This window comes from Thunnus albacares, chromosome 9 (assembly GCF_914725855.1).
Source record: "Thunnus albacares chromosome 9, fThuAlb1.1, whole genome shotgun sequence".
Lineage (NCBI taxonomy): Eukaryota > Metazoa > Chordata > Actinopteri > Scombriformes > Scombridae > Thunnus > Thunnus albacares.
Genome location: NC_058114.1, coordinates 30,330,131 through 30,349,927, shown reverse-complemented (window position 1 = coordinate 30,349,927; position 19,797 = coordinate 30,330,131). Strand labels below are relative to the sequence as shown.

The following is a 19,797-nucleotide window of genomic DNA, read 5'->3' as shown; positions in this document are numbered from 1 at the left end:
CCCTACATGTTCTTTTAGCAAAAATAAATATGATCATTATAGCAACACTGAAATCAACAATTTGATATAAATTAATTTACTTTGGGCAAACATAACAACCTGATTTAGTGTTTTTCCAAATACAACCCTGCTTTGTGTTGAAAAAGCTTTTAAGACATTCTTTAAAAAAACATCGTGGATTGTCAAAGAATTGCTTATGTTTATAATTTTGTGACTTTAGTCTATTGATTTAAATTTTTCAGTCGTAAAATTATTTACATTTTTTGAATTACATTTACTTAATTTATCATTAACTTACTTTTTTAAAATAGTTATAGTTTCTATCTATATTTATTTTTACTGCTTTTTTTCTGTCTGTTTTGTCTGTTTTTGCCAATAATCCCTTTAAGTGTTTATGGTCTTGTAATGTAATTGTTCCTCTGACAAAGATTTAGTTCAGCAAGTTATTGCAAAAAACACCAGAATTCATAGCAGCCATAGAAAATATTCTGCCTGGAAGATGTCGCGCAGGGAAAAATCGACAACATTGTCGCATTTTAATAACGTCATCATCTTCCGCACCGAGGATCGGATCAGAGCTCACCACATGTGTGGTTGTTAGAATCGTTTAATCATGGCAGGCTCGTTTTCACAGGAGCTTGAGGAGTTGTTGAATCCTTTGCCTAAATTCGCTGATCCAGAGGATGATGGTGACGAGGCGACTAAAGCCAGAGTCACAGAGAGATCCCATGAGGACGACGACGACGATGATGATGATGTCGGCCTCAGTGCCCTGCGAAAGCACAACACAGCTCTGCTCACAGAGACAGACAGAAGGTACATGGGGAAGAAAATCTCTCGTAAACAGCTGCTGATGGATGATGAGGAATCTGGTGCAGAAGAAGAAGAAGATGATGATGATGATGATGATGATGAGGTGGAGGAGGAGGGTAGCATAGAAGAAGATGAGGAGGAGGATTCTATAGGGGATGAAGAGGCAGAAGATGATTTTGAAGATGAAGAGGACACTGATAAACTGGCATCTAAGATGAAGAGCGTTGACATCACGTTTCCCCAGGGAGTGGACTTTCACAAACTGACAGAGGGCATGGACGACCTTGGAGTGAGTGAGGAAGACGACGATGACAGTGGTGAGGAGGATGAAGGCAGCGATGAAGATGAAGGCACTGATGATGATGATGATGATGATGATGATGATGATGAGGAGATGGAAGACGGTGAGGATGAGGGAGCTGTCCGCACGTTTTCTAAAGAGAAAGTGGACGAGGAGGTCGAGAAGGGGAAGGCTGTGAAGAACCAGCTGGCTCTGTGGGACCAACTGCTGGAGGGCCGAATCAGAATCCAGAAAGCTCTGATGACCACCAACCAGCTTCCACAGCCGCAGACGTTCCCTGAGTTCAAGAGGCAGGGTGGAGCTGAGATCACGGGGGCACTCAAGAACACCCACAAGGCTTTAAAGGCTCTGCAGAGATCCCTGCTGGAGCTGCACGATGAGCTGCTTTACCAGAACGCAGACACAAAGGCCATCGCCCTGGGGAAGCCCGAAGGAGCCCAGAGTGAAGACGAGGAGATAAACAGCGATGAGAGCGAAGAGGAGTCTGTGCAAGAGCGAGGACCGGCCAAGCGAAAACTGGAGATGGCTGAATACCCAGACTTCATGGCCAAACGCTCAGCTTCCTTCCAGCCTTACTGCAACGCCACGCTGCAGAAGTGGCACGACAAAACCAGACTGACCATGGGCAAGAGCACCAAGGGTTTCGGGGCATTTGATAGGAACATATTAACCCAGGTGGAGCAGGTGCTGATGGACAATGAGAGGCTGGTGCGGCGCACTCAGACCAAACGCACAGAATACAGAGTGCTGGGGAAAAAAGAGGCCTCCGCTCTCACCTCCGAGAGCGTCCCCACAGAGGGCGAGGAGGTCGAGCAGCAGCAGCTGAAGGCAAACGCACATCTGAAAGACCTGGATGAGGACATATTTGACGACGACGATTTCTACCACCAGCTGCTGAGAGAGCTAATCGAGCGCAAGACGAGCGCAGCCGACCCCAATGACCAGGTGGCCATGGGGAAGCAGTGGCTGGCCATCCAGAAACTACGCAGCAAGATCAAGAAGAAGGTCGATACCAAGGCCAGCAAGGGACGCAAAGTCAGATTCCACATCCACAGTAAACTGGTCAATTTCATGGCTCCTGTTGACCACAGCTCAGTGAGCGACGAGGCACGCAGCGAACTGTATCGTGGCCTCTTTGGTCAGAACTCCACAGTCAGGGAGTGACACCAGGGAGGTGTTCATCATGTGGAGCAGATACCGGGATGTAAACTAAGTGCCTTCTTTACATACCTGACTGAGCGGGACAATTATGGTGCTCTGACTTGATGGGAATAAAATGGGTCAGAGGGCAAACACAGTTCTTAATAAATATCTTTTTATACTGAGTAATATTTTCAGTATGTCTTTGCCTACTGACCAATCTGTGGTCAAATGTAATATGTACGTAATTCCACTCAAAACCAAATGTGTACTAAGTGTTCAGTGGACTAGGAGGAAAACAGTTCATGTATTGTACATTTTATACTGTATTGTTTGTCCTCTGTGACTAAGTCTCATGATTCAAGTAAAGTGTTAACGTTTAATTGTGTGGCCTTTTTTTAAACTGTAGTAGAGTGTCCTAACATTGACTTATGACATTACATATCAACCAGTTTTGATCACACACTTGAGAACAATTTAGAATTTTTTTATTTTTCATATACTGTAATGAAGGTCTAATTATTGTTTCCCCACACTGCTTTTATAGTTGGCTGAAAAAAGGTCAAATTTAAATATATACTTTATTGAGTAAATATTGCCATTTTGAAGAGCACAGTTGTTACAGATAACATTAAGTGGTGCCATTCTACTCAAATGTCCCAGTAAGCCACTACAGTGACAGCCATCATTCATTTTATTTATATATATATATATCTATATATATATATATATGCATGCTTTCCACACTGTGACCATGTGCAAGTTTCTTAATTTAGAATATATAAACTCCCTGCAGGTTGCTATCAACCCTCAGTTTCCCAGAAAATATGTGACCTCAGTGTTTTCAAAGGTAGTTCCAGCTCTGGCTGGCACTACATTATTCACAGTATTTAACTTAAGAGACAGACTCAAGTTTTCTAGTCTGTCTTGAAACAACAGTCAGGAGCCCAAATAAACATTGAATCAGGTGTTTCTTGCTGTAATCATTCCTCCTGTTCATACTGACCTTTAGAGGATCTCTTCATAATATCTGAAGCTAATATGAAACTTCAGTGTCCAAATGAGTCAGTTCTAGTAGATATCTTTCAACGTTACAGTCTTTTTAGTGCCAAAGTTCCTCTTTTTGTTACTATACTTCCACCGCAGCTCAACAGGGAAACACTGTCTGAGGAAACACAAAGAGGGAATTAGACTGTAAATGTGGCAGATATCCACTTGATATGACTAACTCAGACTGTAGCCTCATATAAGCTTCAGATAAACTTTTGAATGCATCTTTGCACAAAATGACTGTGTGGACACACTGTGGATTTTGTCCCCCATCACTTTAATAGCCAGTATGAACAGGAGGAATGATTACAGTGAGGAAAACCTCTTTCAGTGTTCGTATGGGCACCTGACTGTTGTTTTAAGACATGCTTGAAAAATTGTGAACCTGTCCTTAAAAAGCATGTGAAATGTTTATCCTCTTCTGGGGAACTAGAATAGGACAAAGCAGCATGTGGCACTTTTCTCTTAATATGAAGATGAACAGAACACTTTCCTTAAAAAAACAGAACAGACTTAAACTAAGATGGAGTGACATGAGATTATGAACACATGTCATGTGTCAACTCAAAGACAGTACCTGAGAACTTTATAAGAAAATGTATACAAGAAGAAAACTGCTTAACACAGTACATTTACAGAAAACATTTACATTGGCTTTCATGTACTCAGTGGCATTTTACAGCTCAATGCATTTAGAAGCAACTGAATTTTCAGCATCTAGGTTTACTGCTTTTGAATCAAACTTGCATATATGTGCATCTGAGGATTCAAGTTTAAGGGAACCAGAATAAAAAAAAAAAACTTTGTGGTAATTCCTTAACAACAGAATTAATTGTTATTTATGTGACCAAGTTGCACATTAGTTACAGTAATGTCAATACTACATTGCAAGAAAAATCATAAAACAACAATTAGGCCGAAGACAGTACAGAACATTTTCTTTGGTGATGATGTACATGATGTACATTAAATGATTTGAGGTGGAAGTCGGTTGTTTAATCTGACTAATAACTAATTCACTTTGTTAGATTTACACAACACAAAGCAAGTGCTGCTTTTGAGCAACATGAAACAAAGTGTACAACGCCAGGAATTTCAACCCATCCATACATCATTTCAAAATTTATTTCCATGAGTCAAAATATGCTTTATATGGAGCTTGAAAAAGATGTCAAGTTGCATTGATAAAGGGAGTTAGTCAGGTCACACAGTGAAGCTTTAAGAGTAGTGAGGCCCTGCCATTAAGCAGCATGTTGCTACACTGCATTTAATCCTTTAAAAGGCTGTCATGTGTTCGGAAATCTTTTTCAAACACAAAACTACATCTTAAGTTTCTCCATTTCAGTGCTGTGGTAAAGGCAAGCAGCAGTTTTAAATGAAATAAGTTCGTCCCTTTGTATTTCTCCTCCTTCAATCTCATACATCACACAAACTAAAAGAAAAAAAACAACAAAAGACTGAATACATCTTCTTTAAACCAGCTCCGCAAAGGAATGGTTTCCCTTCTTCTCATATTTCCTCAGTCCAAACAGAATCATATCAAAGGCTGTTAGCCACATGAAGTGCTCAATCGGCACGTAAAGGCGAACCGTCCCTTTCGTCTCTTCGGGGGAGTGCTGTGCTCAGTGGGGCCGACTGCTGGAATCCATGTTTGCCTGCTTCTTCGTCATTCCATAACTGTTAAACCAGCCGTTCAGCCGTTTGGTCAAACCACCATTTAGAATATCCTGGATGTGCTGAACTATGAGATTTATGGCAACTGTATAGGAAAATAAAGAGATTGTGTGGTCAGGGGAGCCCCAGTTTGTACTTCTACATTTGAGTCACAGAGCTTAGTGTCTGATTTTCGGAAAAATACATTTCCTCAAGTTCTTGGAGGAAAGAACTTGAAATCATCCAAAAACAAAGTGCAAATGAAACCATACTGTAGATGCTCTGAATATGTTGAAGTAGTATACCTGCCCTGACCAAGCCCCAGTTTACACCTCTCATGTATTACTATTATATTCCAGACAAAGAGCTAAATATCAGACTTTGCCAAAAATACTGTATACACCTGGCAACTAGGAAGAACCCAGAACATCCTTTAACAAAACTTGCCACTGTTCTTAAAGGACAGGTTCACAATTTTTCAAGTCTGTCTTAAAAACAACAGTCAGGTGCCCACATGAACAGTGAAAGAGGTTTTCTTCACTGTACTCATTCCTCCTGTTCATACTGGCTATTAAAAGATCCCCTTTACATGTGCTTTCAATGTAAGTGATGGAGGCAAAAATCCAGTGTGTTGAGTCATTTTGTGCAAAAATGCATAAAATGCATGCATAAAAGATGATCTAAAGCTTATATGAGACTTCCGCAGTCTGAGTTAGTCATATCAAGTGGATATCCGCCACATTTACAGTCTTTTTAGCATCAAATTCCCTCTTTGTGTTTCCTCGGACAGTGTTTCCCTGTTGAGTTGGAAGTATAGTAGCAAAAAGAGGAACTTTGGTACAAAAAAAGACGATAACGTTGAAAGATATCTACTTGATTTGACTCATTAGGACGGCTGAAGATTCATATTAGCTTCAGATAAACTTTTAAATATTCAATCACTTACATTTGTCTTTTTGATGTTTTATATTTTCAAACAAAATAACATTCATAATGAACTTGTGTTACAAAAAGGCAAGAACATATGTCATTTTCAGCTAGTTACAGTTGCACTTGAGAAACATGTCAAAAATTAGAAATCATCCAGATGGTTAGAAGAGTCTTTTAGGATTCTGAAAATACCCTCAAAACAACAGCAAGTGTTGTTAAGCAATCTTCTGGGTTCTTCTAGTTGCCAGGTGTGTACAGTAGTTTGGGGAAATTCTGCTCCTTAGCTCTTTGTCTCGAATGTAACAGTAATACATGAGAGGCACAAACCGGGGCTCGGTCAGGGCAGGTATCCAGCTTCAACACATTCAGAGTATCTACAGTATGGTTTCATTTGCAGTTGGTTTTGGATGTTTTCAAGGTCTTTGCTCAAATCAACAGACAAAGCTGTTTTGTCCTCCCAGCAGCAGAGTCTTTTGCTGCTGCTTTGTTTCAAGAGCACAATTCCCAGCTTAGAGGTCAACAATAAACACAGCTGTGTCCTTCATGATAACACTGTTGAGACTAGGGTCTCAAACATTTGGTTTCAATTGAATAACTATGATCCCTAATGTAGTCAACTGGGAGAATCTCCCAGAGTACAAAAACACATATACTCACCGAAGTTATCAGCTCCTCTCGGTATGATCACATCTGCATATTTCTTCGTCTAAATAGCGTCAATAAAAAGGGAAAAAAAAGTTTTGACCATGAGTCCATTTTCAGGGACATAACCATGCAAACTGGGTTGAGTAGTTTTACATGTAGAATATGCACTCACTGGCAGACAGAACTCCTCAAACGCAGGCTTAACAAAAGTAATGTACTGTGCTAGAATGCTTTCCAAGTCTCGACCACGTTCACTCATATCACGCAGCACTGAGGGACAAGGAGACCAGGAAAAAGTTACCTTTCAGAAGTAATAGTTGAGACACTTTGGGCAACATGCATATTAGTTTTCTAGAAATTTAAAGGATTCATTCAGTTGTGCTTGTATGTCTCACCTCTGCGTGATAGCCGCGTGTCTGCGTCAGTGTCCACAAATAGCTTCATTTGGAAAAGGTCTCGGATGTCTTGGGCGTAGAACATCAGGATGCCCTCAAACAGCACCACATCAGCAGGGTAGACTGTCACTGTCTCTTCCTTCCTGACACACAAAGACATTAAATATAAAAAACACTTAAAGCATACCTGTGTAACATATGGTGAACGTCAGCCACTGTCACAAGTGACAATAATGGTCAATCTTCATACACAGAGCCACAAGTAGTAGGTGCTGGTTAGTGAGGGGCGAAAAAATATAAAAGGGCACCTGATACATTCAATGGGCCCCATCAGCAGAGAATAATTCATGTTTGGTAAAAAGTCTACATAGATTTTCAATGAAGATTAAAATTTTATAGGGTGACTGAATATAGGGAAAACAACTGTTAAAAATGATTTACTTTTTTAAACATCTCTGTAATAAGATACAGGGAAAACATTTTAAATGTTTATTTCTCAAACACATCTTTAGGAAAAACATGGAACTATTAACATTTTGAGAATTAGCTGTTTTGAGCATCTTGTCAGTGAAGTGAGAAGCGGGATTGGTGAAATAAAAAGGAGAATTCTTTTGGCCATGAGTTTGTAAATGTTAATGACCTCGTTATGGTCAGTTGGGATGTCACTCTCAATGGACAACAGCAGAAGATCTGAGATCCTTCCTCTCCACATCTGTTTCTAAACTGGGTCTTGATCACTTTTAGTTTAGAGAATGATTGACTTGACTGATGCAGTTGTCACTGGCAATGCAGCATTTATTTTGAGGAGTTTTGTCAGCTTTGGGAAGACTATGTCCTCATCATTTTCTTTAAGGCACGTAAGCATAGGTTGGATATTGCTGGTACGGAGGGCATAGCAAGAGTAAGTTCTGTAACTCAATACTTTCAACCTTAAGTTCAATACTCTCTTCCTCCAGATCATAGAATTGGCAAGGATCCTTGAAAGATGGGGTAGCTGTCATTTGTCATGCCTTTCCAGTTCCTTGGGATGATAAGCCACTGACATACAGTGCTAGAACTGCACTAGCCCTCTTGCTTTTGTCATGTATGTTTTTACCCCTACCGAGAAAGCGATGTTTCCACTCCTCTCCATTTGTTTCTCAGTTAGCAGGGTTACTCAAAAGGTTCTCTTCCAGATTTCATTACAGGATACATTTTCAAACTTTTCTACATGCCAGAGGTTTAAGGGTCGTTAACGCATTTTGAATAAAGAATACTCTAATGATTTCCTTAAAGACACAAGATTGATTTCCAATTTGTACCAAAAATTTAGTATAGAGATGGCTGAGTATGTATCTAGCTAGCTAGCTACTATCCATCTAGCATATTGTTTAGCATTTTATAAAGCTTTGGACAGACCTACATATAAAACCAACTTAGAAAATACAGTCTACATACATCAGTAATGTATCCTTAATAATATTTAATCCAGACACTTGTTTTAATTGCAGAAAAGCCTTGCTATGTGACCTATGTCAGGATCAGGACTGCACTGACCTTAACAATCTGAAGAGGTGTGACTGAGCAAATTAGAGAGTAGCAATGTACCAAAATCAACTGAATTGAATAATGTCATCTAAAACAACTACAACATGTTTTTAAGGGTGCTTTATTTTCCTAATAATCAGCCTACACAAAGGATACATTCATTTCTACCAAAAGTATCTCATGTTCTCCATTGGAAGGGCACTTCACAGGGTTTTTACGCCCCATACAGTGCACCCTGTAGGGCACTTTTTTCTCATTAAAAGGGCACCAAATTTTGCACTTCAGTATGTTAGATTTAGGGGAACCCTGAATTGCTTTTTTTGATTCACTAGAAGGGCATCCTTACAGAACCTCCAACTCACCCTATTATGACGGTAGCTCATAGGGCACTGCATTACATCCTCGTCATTTAAAAAGGCACACCATGTTTTCTCGCTTTTGGGGGTTCTTTACAGGGCACTATCACATTTTCTTCCACTGAAAGGGCACGAGTGAGGGCACTACATTCAAGATTGTAACATATCGGGGCCCTCTATAAGGCATTTCATCCTGATTTACACATAATTAAGACAGTCATTACAGAACTTTGGTATGTTTTCTCCTTTGCACTGGCACTTTAGAAGACACTTTATCATACTGTGAAGGCACTTTAGAAGACACTTTATCATACTGTGAAGGCACCTTAGTGGGCATTTTATCACACTGTGGGGGCACCTTAGTGGGCATTTTATCGCACTGTGAGGGCACCTTAGTGGGCATTTTACCATACTGTGGAGGCACCTAAGAGGGCATTTTATCATACTGTGGGGGCACGTAAGAGGGTATATTATCATACTGTGGGGGCACGTAAGAGGGTATATTATCATACTGTGGGGGCCCCCTAGAGGGAATTTTATCATACTGTGGGGGCACTTTAGAGGGCATTTTTATCATACTGTGGGGGCACTTTAGAGGGCATTTTTATCATACTGCGGGCCAGTGCAAGTAGTAGAGTAATAAACTCAGCGAGCTGACTCAGTAATGTCAATTATTCAAGAATATTTAACCTGATGTTTGCTAACATTACATAACATTGGCTACCATAAGCTTCTGGTAAGACCAATTAAAGCTGTAGCAGCAAAACCCTAGAGTGTATTGAAATGAGTAATGTTGGGTTTCATTGCTTGTGAATTTAACTTTTCCATTGCATAAGGAAGAATGTGTCATTTCCTCTTTAAAAAGTTATATAATCTCAGTTTAAAGCTACAATGAAAGGCTTTAAAAGTTTAATTCTAAGAGAAAAAAGAGTTAAAACAGGATTATACCAGAGCTTTTGCATGTTTTATCCTATTTAATACAATTTACATATATTTTGCATTACTGATGACTATTCTTGATTCATTGTGCTATGAAAATCAATTGGTGTAAAAGGTAGAGTATTTGACAGTGGACATCATGTCTGCTTTTATTGTTAATGTTGGTGCTGCATTATGATGCATTGGAGACATCGATTATAGGACATGGGTTGAAACATGTAAATACACTCCTTAAAAGACTCATTCACCTGGAATGGGTAACAAAGTCATAAACAGGGATGTGCACTGTTTTGCCCTCCTTGATGTCCCATAGAGTCGCAATTATGAGATCGTTGTCAAATGCATCTGTAGGGAAAGAGCACAAAGCAGCAGGATGAAATATTTCTAGACACTGGATGAAACCAAACCTCACACCAAGAACCTGAGTCACATGCAGATTAATTGCTGGAATCATTGTAGGCGACACACAACTATTTCAGGCCAACAGACTTCCATCTTTGATTATCCTGCCACCAGAGGATACATGAATGCAATGAGGTGTGTTGTTGGCAAGATAAATAATACAGAGTGCTGACATACCTGGGTGATCGAAGTTGAACTGGCCCTTGAGGGCTTTAGCCTTCTGTTCTGGGGTGAGGACCCTGTAGAAGCTATCCTGGCTGAGGATGGCCACTTGCCGCTGGTGGTGGTCAATCTCGTTCTGCCCCAGCAGCTCCATGATCTTGCTGCATACCGATGACTGGCCACAAAAGCACAACGAAAACAAGTAGTATGACAAAATACTGGCACTTGTTATCTGATTTTCCACATCCTTCTGTTTTTGGAACTTGCAGTGGTTATCTGTACAAACCAAACCAAAGTGTAAGCCTTCATTAACACTTTATTTACTTTACTTGTGTGTTTGTGGAGATATTATATTAGAAACCAATCTAAAGCTGCAAATGTGGATTCGTGATATCATGGCTACATTAGGATGGTGTCTAAAAAGAAGACTCCAAGTCACTTATATCAGTCAGATCCTAACTGGAGTGCCGACCTCTTTTCTCAGTGTTAATTTTGTCTGAACTCAGTAGACAGAGACGCACTCAAAGATAGATTCATACAGAAAACAAAAGACTGCAGTCGACTCCCCACTAAAGTAACGTGCATGGGAGAACAGGTGGTATCATATCAGGAAGTCAAAGCCACAAACAACTGTCTGCTGAGCCACAACTTATCTTTTGTTGATAATCAAGTTACTGTATTATCACAATTTTGGCTTGTTCGTATTTGTCAAGCCAAGGAATAGGCAGAGTGTTGCTGGATAATTCAACTGCCTTTCAAGTTAACACTGCGTGTCCGAAACGTCACACACTGCAGCGTGGAGGACTGCTGGACTGCAACTCTGTTGCTTTACTACATCTCTGGTATCATTCAAATGACCAAATTCGTCACACATTATGAAGACTAATGCATCTTTTCTGATGCAACAGAATAACAATTATTGCCAACACTTCACAGTCTTTGAAATACTGCACAAGGTTGGATACAGGATGGGGAATTATAATGCAGATTTTTAGTCTCTCATGGCACTGAAGAATCATTGTAATGCCAAATGAGGGGGCCTGCGATGCACAAAATGAAACAGAGGATGCATCAGTATTACAAAAGAAGAAAATTAAGACTTTTCAGGATGAGATCAGCACATCCACCAGAAACAATACAGATGAGGATAGTAAAAATAAACCTTCCTCAGACTATCTTAAACTGGATATGGCCCGCAGACAACATGACACCATGAAATAATAATAATCGGATTGTGCTTAGTTATGCAAAGATTTGGGGTTAATGTGGCTTTCAGGGTCTTTTAATGTTTTTTTTAGTCTCTAATTTCCATGAGCTTACAGGCAGAAGAACCTACACAGCTGATGCTAATTAAGTGAAATCGCACTTTTTATTGTGGCCCTTGCCACCCTTTATATACCTTGAAGTTGAGAAATGTGAAGGAATAATGGCTACATATGAGAGCCCTTAATTTTCATCTATCACACTGCTTTATTAACCATCCCAGCAAAAGGCACATTATAGACAATAGACATGTAGAGTTCTTATCCTAGTTTGACATGCGGCCTACACCCCAGTCAGTACTAATCAGTCTACACAGTCAGTTTAATTGATCTAACAGAAACACAATAAATTGCCCAGGATTTTTTACCCGCAAAAAAAAAAATGTTGCGCGTCATCAATATCCTAAATTATATCAACCCCGCTGTGTCAGCCTGATATAAAAGCCTAATAAATACCGAGAAATAAAAAGTGTGAAATAAACGCCAACCTTGCCGCTGGCTGTCCCTCCAGCCACACCAATGAGAAAAGGCTGCCGATTATTGTGCTCATTTTCGGCTTGGTCACCTGGCTTTGTCTCGCTGTCGCCTGCCATGCTTCATCTGCAGCGCTATGCGGCCCTCTGACACACGGGGGTGTCTGCGCTCCTCCCATTTCATGATGCTGCCGGTGATGATAATGATGAGGCTGACGATAATCGGCACGATGATGATGATGATGATGTGCTGGTTATTAAAATGTTGTGGTGAGTAGCTTGTATAGCCTAGTGATGTTGATGATGATGAAATAAGAGTTGGGCAGTTATATTAAAAATGTTGGTCAATTATTATCATGCACTTTAGGCTATACTTTCATTTATAAGATACTTTAAAATTCTATACCACTGAATATTGAGTCAACGGATTGAAATGAATTACAAAAAATAAAATACATTTTCATCGTAGTTGTAGGGTTTTTTTTTTTAAAAAAAAACAAAAACAAAAAACAATGTGCTTCTTTCTCATATGGAGAGGAACCGCCTTTGTAAAGGTTTTTTTTTTTTTTTTTTTGCCATTGTCGTTACTGCGTCAAAAAAGGTGCTGATTAAACCATGACACCTCATTTATAGGCCTAAATGCTAAAAAAAAAAAAAAAATCAATGTAAAGCGATCAAATACAACACCTTAATATATATATATATATATATATATATATATATATATATATATATATATATATATATATATTAAGGTGTTGTTGTATATATAACACAACTGAGTGGACACCTCTGACTCTGTGTCAACTTTAGTTAAAAATGGGCATTATTTATCACAGAATTGTGTCAAGTGTTTCTCTTCAGTGTAGAAAAGCATGATCAAGTTTTTAAAAGAAACTGATTTAGCTAAAACAATCTAGGGGTTTTCTTATTTGAAAAGATTGAGTAGAGGAAGAACAAAAAGAAGATGTTTCTTTAACTTTATTAACAACACATTAATATTACAATACAATTATTTGTACAGGGAGTATTAGTGATAAAACAAAATAATCACAAAAACACAAGCAGACATAATATTGTACAATGTAAAAAGATACATAATACAGAAATTAAGATAGAAAAATAAATAAATATAACTTTAAAAAGTGAATAAGCAATATTGCAAACCAACTTCAACCATCTAGCAATGTTGTCCACAATGTTTTTCAAGACATGAGATGTCTTTACAGCTTTTTTGTCTTTAGATAATTTACTGAAAGAATCATAGAATTGAAGAAGAAGAAGAAGAAGAAGAAGAAGAAGAAGAAGAAGAAGAAGAAGAAGATGATTGTTTTGATGGTAATTACATCCATGGGTAATTCTTTGTTTGGTAGAAATATTAGAGAAAGGGCATATCTTTATTTCACAATCCAGATCAGTAGGTGGCGGTAATGCATCGGAAAGCTGTTTGCCAACCACCGATGAAACCAAAAGAAGAAGAAGAAAAAAAGCCGCTGAACCGGACGTACTTTTCAAACGTGACCTTTCCGCTAGTGCTGACCCAGCTCTATTAAACTGAAATACACAGATAAGCCTAATGTGCTCAGGGAATATTTTCTAACAAACAAAATACAATATTTGTCTGCGGTCTGATAAACGTGCAGTAAACGGCACACTAGCGCCATGAGTACTATGTTTGCAGACACGATTCTGATCGTTTTCATCTCCGTGTGCACAGCGCTTTTAGCAGAAGGTGAGTGAATCTAGGCAGCTTACTGTCGTCCAAGAAACTCAGGGAAACATGACGTTTTCACATTATTCTGGGTAACACAGATTGACATAAGACTGCCAACGTTATTACTATTGATAAATAGTTATTTTGGGATCTTACAATGTCCTGCTGTTCTGTATTTAGCCAACAAAGCTAATCGCAAGTGCCGTGCGTTAGTGTCGAGGCAGACAGCGCAACAAACATAATTTCCGGATCAACTGTCACAGTAACCGACAAGAGAGTCGAGATGTGAATGATGAAATGACTCCTCTGCTTCCATCCTAATTTATGAGAAAAGAAATAAATTAAGAATATACCTTCAAATTAAAATGTGTACTAAAACAAGCACTTAAGTTGTTCTCATAGGTTGATATGACTCTGATAGTGTGCTTTTATTTTCCTGTTCTCACTGAATACTTCCATAAATTGTTTTTTGTCAAAGTGTTTTTGTAAACGTTTTTTTCAACCTCTTCTTTCTTGGCATGGCAAGTGCTGTTGGAAACTACAACATCTTAAATTCAGCTGTCTAATTGCAAATGTTTATTGCTGAAAAATAAAATGTTCACATTATCCCTTTAATGATATTTATATTCTACTCATTGTTTTGTTGGTTTAATTTAATTTGATTTAAAGTACTCAGATCCTTTACGTAAGTAAAAGTACCAATACAGTATAAAAATACTCCATTACAAGTAAAAGTCCTGCATGAAAAATCCTACCTAGTAAAAGTACATAAGTAAGAGACTGCGTCTTCTTGTTAAGCACTTGTTCAGTGACAGTAGAGTTGAATCTAAAGTATTATCAGCTTGATGTAGTTAAAGTATTGCAGTAAAAGTAGTGGTTTGGTCCCTCTGACTGATATATTATTATATATGACATCATTAGATTATTAATAGTGAAGCATCAGTGTTAGAGCAGCATGTTACTGTTGTAGCTGCTGGAGGTGGAGCTAGTTTCAACTACTTTATATACAGTTAGCTAGTTTAGTCCAGTAGTTCCCAACCTAGGGGTCAGGCCCCTCCAAAGGGTCAGCAGATAAATCTGAGGGGTCGTGAGATGATTAATGGGAGAGGAAAGAAGAAAAAACAAAGTTCTGATACACAAATCTGTTTTCAGTTTGTGGACTTTTTCTCTAATCTTTGATTTTTGGTGAAATATTGGATCATTTGAACATTTATTGAAATGAAAGCATGTGAGAAGTTTAGAGGGAAAAATCGCTATTTGGTGGAGCTGTTAACAACTCATAGACATGTGAAATGTGACCCCGACTACACACTGCTTTCTGTAAGACATCACAAGCCAAAAATGTTGGAAACCACTGGTTTCATCTTTAACAATGTGTTGTATTTTAAAAGCTTGTTATCTTATCCATTATGTCAAATCTTCATCTGAAAAGTAACTAAAGCTGTCAAATAAATGTAGTGGAGTAGAAAGTACAATATTTCCCTCTGAAATGTAGTGGAGTAGAAGTATAAAGTAGCATCAAATGGAAATACTCAAGTGAAGTACAAGTACAGTATTTGAGTGAGTAAATGTTCTTTCCACCACTGTCTGACTCCAACAAATAAATAAAATAAGGCTGCAGAATGTTCTCTGGTTAATAATTGGTGTCAATCAAGTTGATCTGAACTGCTTACTGGCAGGAGTGAAGCCAGACAGGTTATGTACTTTATATAGTGATATCATCATGAAATAGTACATTTTCACTAACAATTCTCTTATCGATTTTCTTCTTAGGAATTACCTGGGTTTTAGTGTATCGCACCGAAAAGTACAAGAGGCTAAAGGCTGAGGTAGAAAAACAAAGCAAAAAGCGTAAGTGAATCATACTTGTCCCTTATGTAACGCTACTATTAGTATTTATATAATATATTGATTTTCTCTGGACTGTTAATATTTATTCACTGTTGTCTGTTTGGTATTAGTTGAGAAGAAAAAGGAAACCATCACAGAATCTGCAGGACGTCAACAGAAGAAGAAAATTGGTAAGAGTCTTTTAAATGATAAGAAATATGTATGTTTTAGCAGAAATTAATAGATTGAACAGGAAAACCTCAACATATGTTTTTTTTTTTTTTATGAATAGCCTCTTTCCTCACAGTGATGGTGTTCTAAATAAGTGATCTATGCTTCTTAATGTATTACAGAAAGACAAGAGGAGAAGCTGAAGAACAACAACAGAGACCTGTCCATGGTGAGAGATAGAGACATACATTGAATATATGCTTTTTAGATGTTGAGCTTGTAGATATATTATAATTTCAGTATTGTCTGTGATTTTGACTTCTGGTATGAGAGAACAGTTGTACATTATGGTTATTAACAATGAATGTGTGTTCTAGTTCAATCCAATCTGCATTCTAAACAACTGTTTGTAATCTTTGTTTGTTTATAGGTGCGCATGAAGTCCATGTTTGCCATCGGCTTCTGCTTCACAGCTTTGATGGGCATGTTCAACTCCATGTAAGTGTTACACATTGTTACACCAGGTTAAACCACCATTTATATTTTGTAAAGATATTTTTTTTTAAAAAGAAAATAAGATAAGTCAAAATGTTGACAACTGTAAGCTACTGCTGCTCACTGAGTGCACAGGAATATTGTGTTCTAATGACAAAAGTAATAAATAAGTAATTATTATGTTCTGTAAACAGCAAACATTCTCTGATTTAAATTCTCTAGACCACCTCTTAAAATGTGCAGTCAAACTCTCACCGCTGTCTGTTCCTGTTTCTTCAGTTTTGATGGAAGAGTAGTGGCCAAATTGCCGTTTGTGCCGCTGTCTTACATCCAGGGACTGTCTCATCGCAACCTGCTGGGCGAGGATTACACTGACTGCTCCTTCATCTTCCTCTACATCCTCTGCACCATGTCCATCAGACAGGTAACTTCTACACTTACAGTGACTGTAGACCCAGGTTGGGGTCGATGTCTTTCACTGTATGTGACTGGGCAAATATGGATTTCATGTTTTGTATCATATTAGAGAAAATCTTACATTTTTGCAGAGAAAACACTACATTCTCTGAGCAGCAATGTTATTATATTCTTTGAGATGTATCATCTAGTTTTCAATGGGAACCTACATACAGCTGATTTGATTCAGGCAGCAACATGTTCTGTCCTCTGGTGCCACCCTCAGGCCAAGTTTTACACTGTTTGTCCCACAAAGGAATTCAGTTTAGCAAAGTTGTCATCATCAGCGAATTTGTTTTCTGGTGTGTAATGAACACTACAGCCTCAGGAGGCTGCTAGTGCAGCTGTAGACTTCAGCTTTGTTGACATTTTGAAGACCAAACAATTAAGCAGCTGTTTGAACAATATTCAATATTTGTTATAATTGCATGAATGCCCCACCAGTGGAAAGCACAGATTAGAAGGTAACTTTTATAAGATCAGCAGTTGAGACATAATGTTATCAAATTCCCATTAATAAAACCAGTACATTACAGCCATTCTCTGCTTTGGGACAGGACTATCATATTTCTAGCATCTTCAATGGGATAAGGCTGGCCTTATTCTATATATTTCTCATTGTCAACAAATCCCATGAAAACCCCCAAACCATCAATGTGTTAGTCTGTCTTCATTGTCTCTTATCTGAGTCAAAATAAACTACAATGTCCATTCATCATAAGAAAGGAACATGTTACCCAGTGCAATAGTGTGGCTCACTGATGTGTTTTTGGACAATAATGCAATGTACTCTGTGCAATACAGCTATTGAGTACTATGTCAGGCTTTGAAACACAGACAGTATTTGTTAGTAGGATTAATTCATTGTTGGTTTTGTCTTTTCATGGGATTTGTAGCCTGGGAACCAGATGAATCTGCCGAGCTCATGTTTTATTTGCGTCTGGCCCCCCCCTTCCACTCAGACTGGTTTCCACCAAGTGGCAAACTCTGGGGCTGAAAAATGAAGCCAATGCAGAAGTGCCAAAAACTGCAGTTCCTTGAATGACCACTTGAGGCTCCAAAAGCGAGTCAATCCTCATAGACCCCCATGTTAAAATGCCCAACTTTACAGCAGAAATAAACATGTTTACAGCCTGGAACAAAAAACGCTTTAGGTCTCTGTAGCTAATTTCCCCTTTCATGACAACTGTATGGGAGGTGAATTTTTTTATAACTCACTGGTTTAAATTTTATTAAGCCTTAAAGTTATGCGTAATGAAGGACATGGCTGCTTTGAGTGACAGGTCTGCCAGCTGCTAGGTGGCTTGTTTCAGCCATTCGACACGCCTCTTTGCCCATTTTTGATTGGCTGGAAGTGAGGCAGAGTCACGCACTGCCAAGATGGAGGCGGCCATATGAATGAAGATTCTGTTACTCCATTGCCTATTTCCCGCCTCTGATGTTTTCATATTTCAGTGTACTGTTTAGCAGTAACATACGAAAGTTTGTGACCAGGCCGCCATTTTTTTCCTTCTTCAAAATGGTCGAAGCGCCACTGAAAATAGCGCCTATTCAGTCAAGTAAGAATTGCTTGGCTGGAACATACACTAACATAAGTTTCCAGCTATTGTGTTTGCTTCCCTGTTGTGCTGCCCACTGAATATGTGCAGTAGTGTTTCCCCGCCGGCCCTGCCCGCGAGTTCATGCTCAGCCCTTAGACATTACATTGTGATGACATCATGGATTTTTAAATCACTTTTCTAGGCTCGGGCTCGGCTCGAGAAAGGTTTTACAAATATAAAATCTCCATGGAATAAAAAATCATAATAGAAAGAGTCATAATTGACCTTGTTTGCAGTTGGAGGTGTCCTGTCAACAGTTTACAGACGTCTCTTTTACAATGGTGGTCTATGGAGAAAACGCTTTTTGGGCTGCAGGGGGATTTTTCGCTGCAATACTGCAAGTGACCACTGGGAAAAATTGGCTGCAAGACTGAGCAGCGGAGCCCTATCCAGATATTATAATACATCCATGAGCACCACCCAACTTGCATGTGTCGCTCAGTGCTAGGTCATATGTTTTGTCACTCTGATTGGTTGTAGGTCTATCCAGTTGTGTCGAGAGGCATTTTGGTCTGCACCCATTCATAACACCCCTTGGAGATCAAAAATTGATTGAGAGGTTCCACACTAATATGCATTTGCGAATTAGTCAGACAATACTATACAATTTGAAAACAGAAAACATTGCTTTGCAGTTACACAGTAATGATGCCCTTGCCTAAGGTTAGGGATGGATGAGTGTTTACACCTCTATTTCGATAGTTTATTGTGCCATATAAACCTTTATCACATGAACCTCAGATAGAAAATCTATTTCCTTGTGTTTTCCTGTTTCTGAATGAAGTTTTTGTGCACTTTGTCTTTTCTCCAGAACATTCAGAAGATGCTGGGTCTTGCGCCTTCCAGAGCTGCAACAAAACAGGCTGGAGGCTTCCTGGGACCTCCCCCCCAAGCAGCTAAGTTTTCCTAATCATCGGACAGGTTCAAGAGTGCTGTTCCATCACTGCGACTGTGTGCAGTCATGGCTTCCTCATCAGACCACAGACACGACTGTTTCAAGCTGTGCCGGAGCAAACATATTCTCTATTGTAGCTACTGTATCACTACCCTCTGTTTGACTTCTAATACACGTGTTGTTTATTTAACTTTCAGATTGTCTTATGTAGAAATTAGAAGAAAAGTTGTTCTTAATTATATTGATTACCAAAGGATACAAATGTCTACCTTGTATTCTGTGCAACCATATGTTGTTTTTGGAATTTTAATTATTAATTGGCACAATAAACATCTGATCCATTTGTCAGTATTATTGTATGTCATTGTCTGTCACTTCTTGCAAATTAATAAAGTTTTATGATCATGTTTAAGTAGTGTTTTTTTTATTTCTGATTTTTTTCTGATGATTTCTCTTTTTTTTTTCTCTGCCGTCTCGTGTCATTATCAGCTAAACTGTTCACACCGTTGTGAGACCTCCATGACATGGACTTATCCCCCATTTCCACCCTCCATTATTCAAGCATCCTGACCAAACAGTTGGAGTCA

At 38.8% G+C, this 19,797-nt stretch overlaps 3 protein-coding genes across 4 annotated transcripts; 2 read left to right on the top strand and 1 right to left on the bottom strand.

The window, feature by feature from the left end:
• Positions 1 to 528: 528 nt before the first annotated feature.
• aatf (apoptosis antagonizing transcription factor) lies at positions 529 to 2,637 on the top strand. The gene has a single exon (XM_044362544.1). It carries the CDS (start codon positions 614 to 616, stop codon positions 2,276 to 2,278), a length of 1,665 nt encoding a protein of 554 aa, XP_044218479.1. The 5' UTR covers positions 529 to 613; the 3' UTR covers positions 2,279 to 2,637.
• A 1,222-nt stretch (positions 2,638 to 3,859) lies between these two features.
• On the bottom strand, positions 3,860 to 12,242 carry uck2a (uridine-cytidine kinase 2a). 2 transcript variants are annotated; one of them, XM_044361970.1, is made up of 7 exons: positions 12,141 to 12,242; positions 10,329 to 10,488; positions 9,998 to 10,094; positions 6,928 to 7,070; positions 6,705 to 6,802; positions 6,545 to 6,593; positions 3,860 to 5,063 (listed from the first exon to the last, which is right to left on the bottom strand). In XM_044361970.1, the coding sequence occupies exons 1-7, from the start codon at positions 12,225 to 12,227 to the stop codon at positions 4,927 to 4,929; spliced, it is 771 nt and encodes a 256-aa protein (XP_044217905.1). In that variant the 5' UTR covers positions 12,228 to 12,242; the 3' UTR covers positions 3,860 to 4,926. The 2 variants fall into 2 exon arrangements, with proteins under 2 accessions (XP_044217905.1, XP_044217904.1); XM_044361969.1 differs by having other exon boundaries at positions 12,064 to 12,226.
• Positions 12,243 to 13,530: 1,288 nt separating this feature from the next.
• Positions 13,531 to 19,622, top strand: tmco1 (transmembrane and coiled-coil domains 1). Its single transcript, XM_044361971.1, has 7 exons — positions 13,531 to 13,780; positions 15,536 to 15,613; positions 15,724 to 15,783; positions 15,946 to 15,992; positions 16,194 to 16,261; positions 16,538 to 16,682; positions 19,127 to 19,622. The coding sequence occupies exons 1-7, from the start codon at positions 13,711 to 13,713 to the stop codon at positions 19,223 to 19,225; spliced, it is 567 nt and encodes a 188-aa protein (XP_044217906.1). The 5' UTR covers positions 13,531 to 13,710; the 3' UTR covers positions 19,226 to 19,622.
• The last annotated feature ends 175 nt before the right edge of the window (positions 19,623 to 19,797 follow it).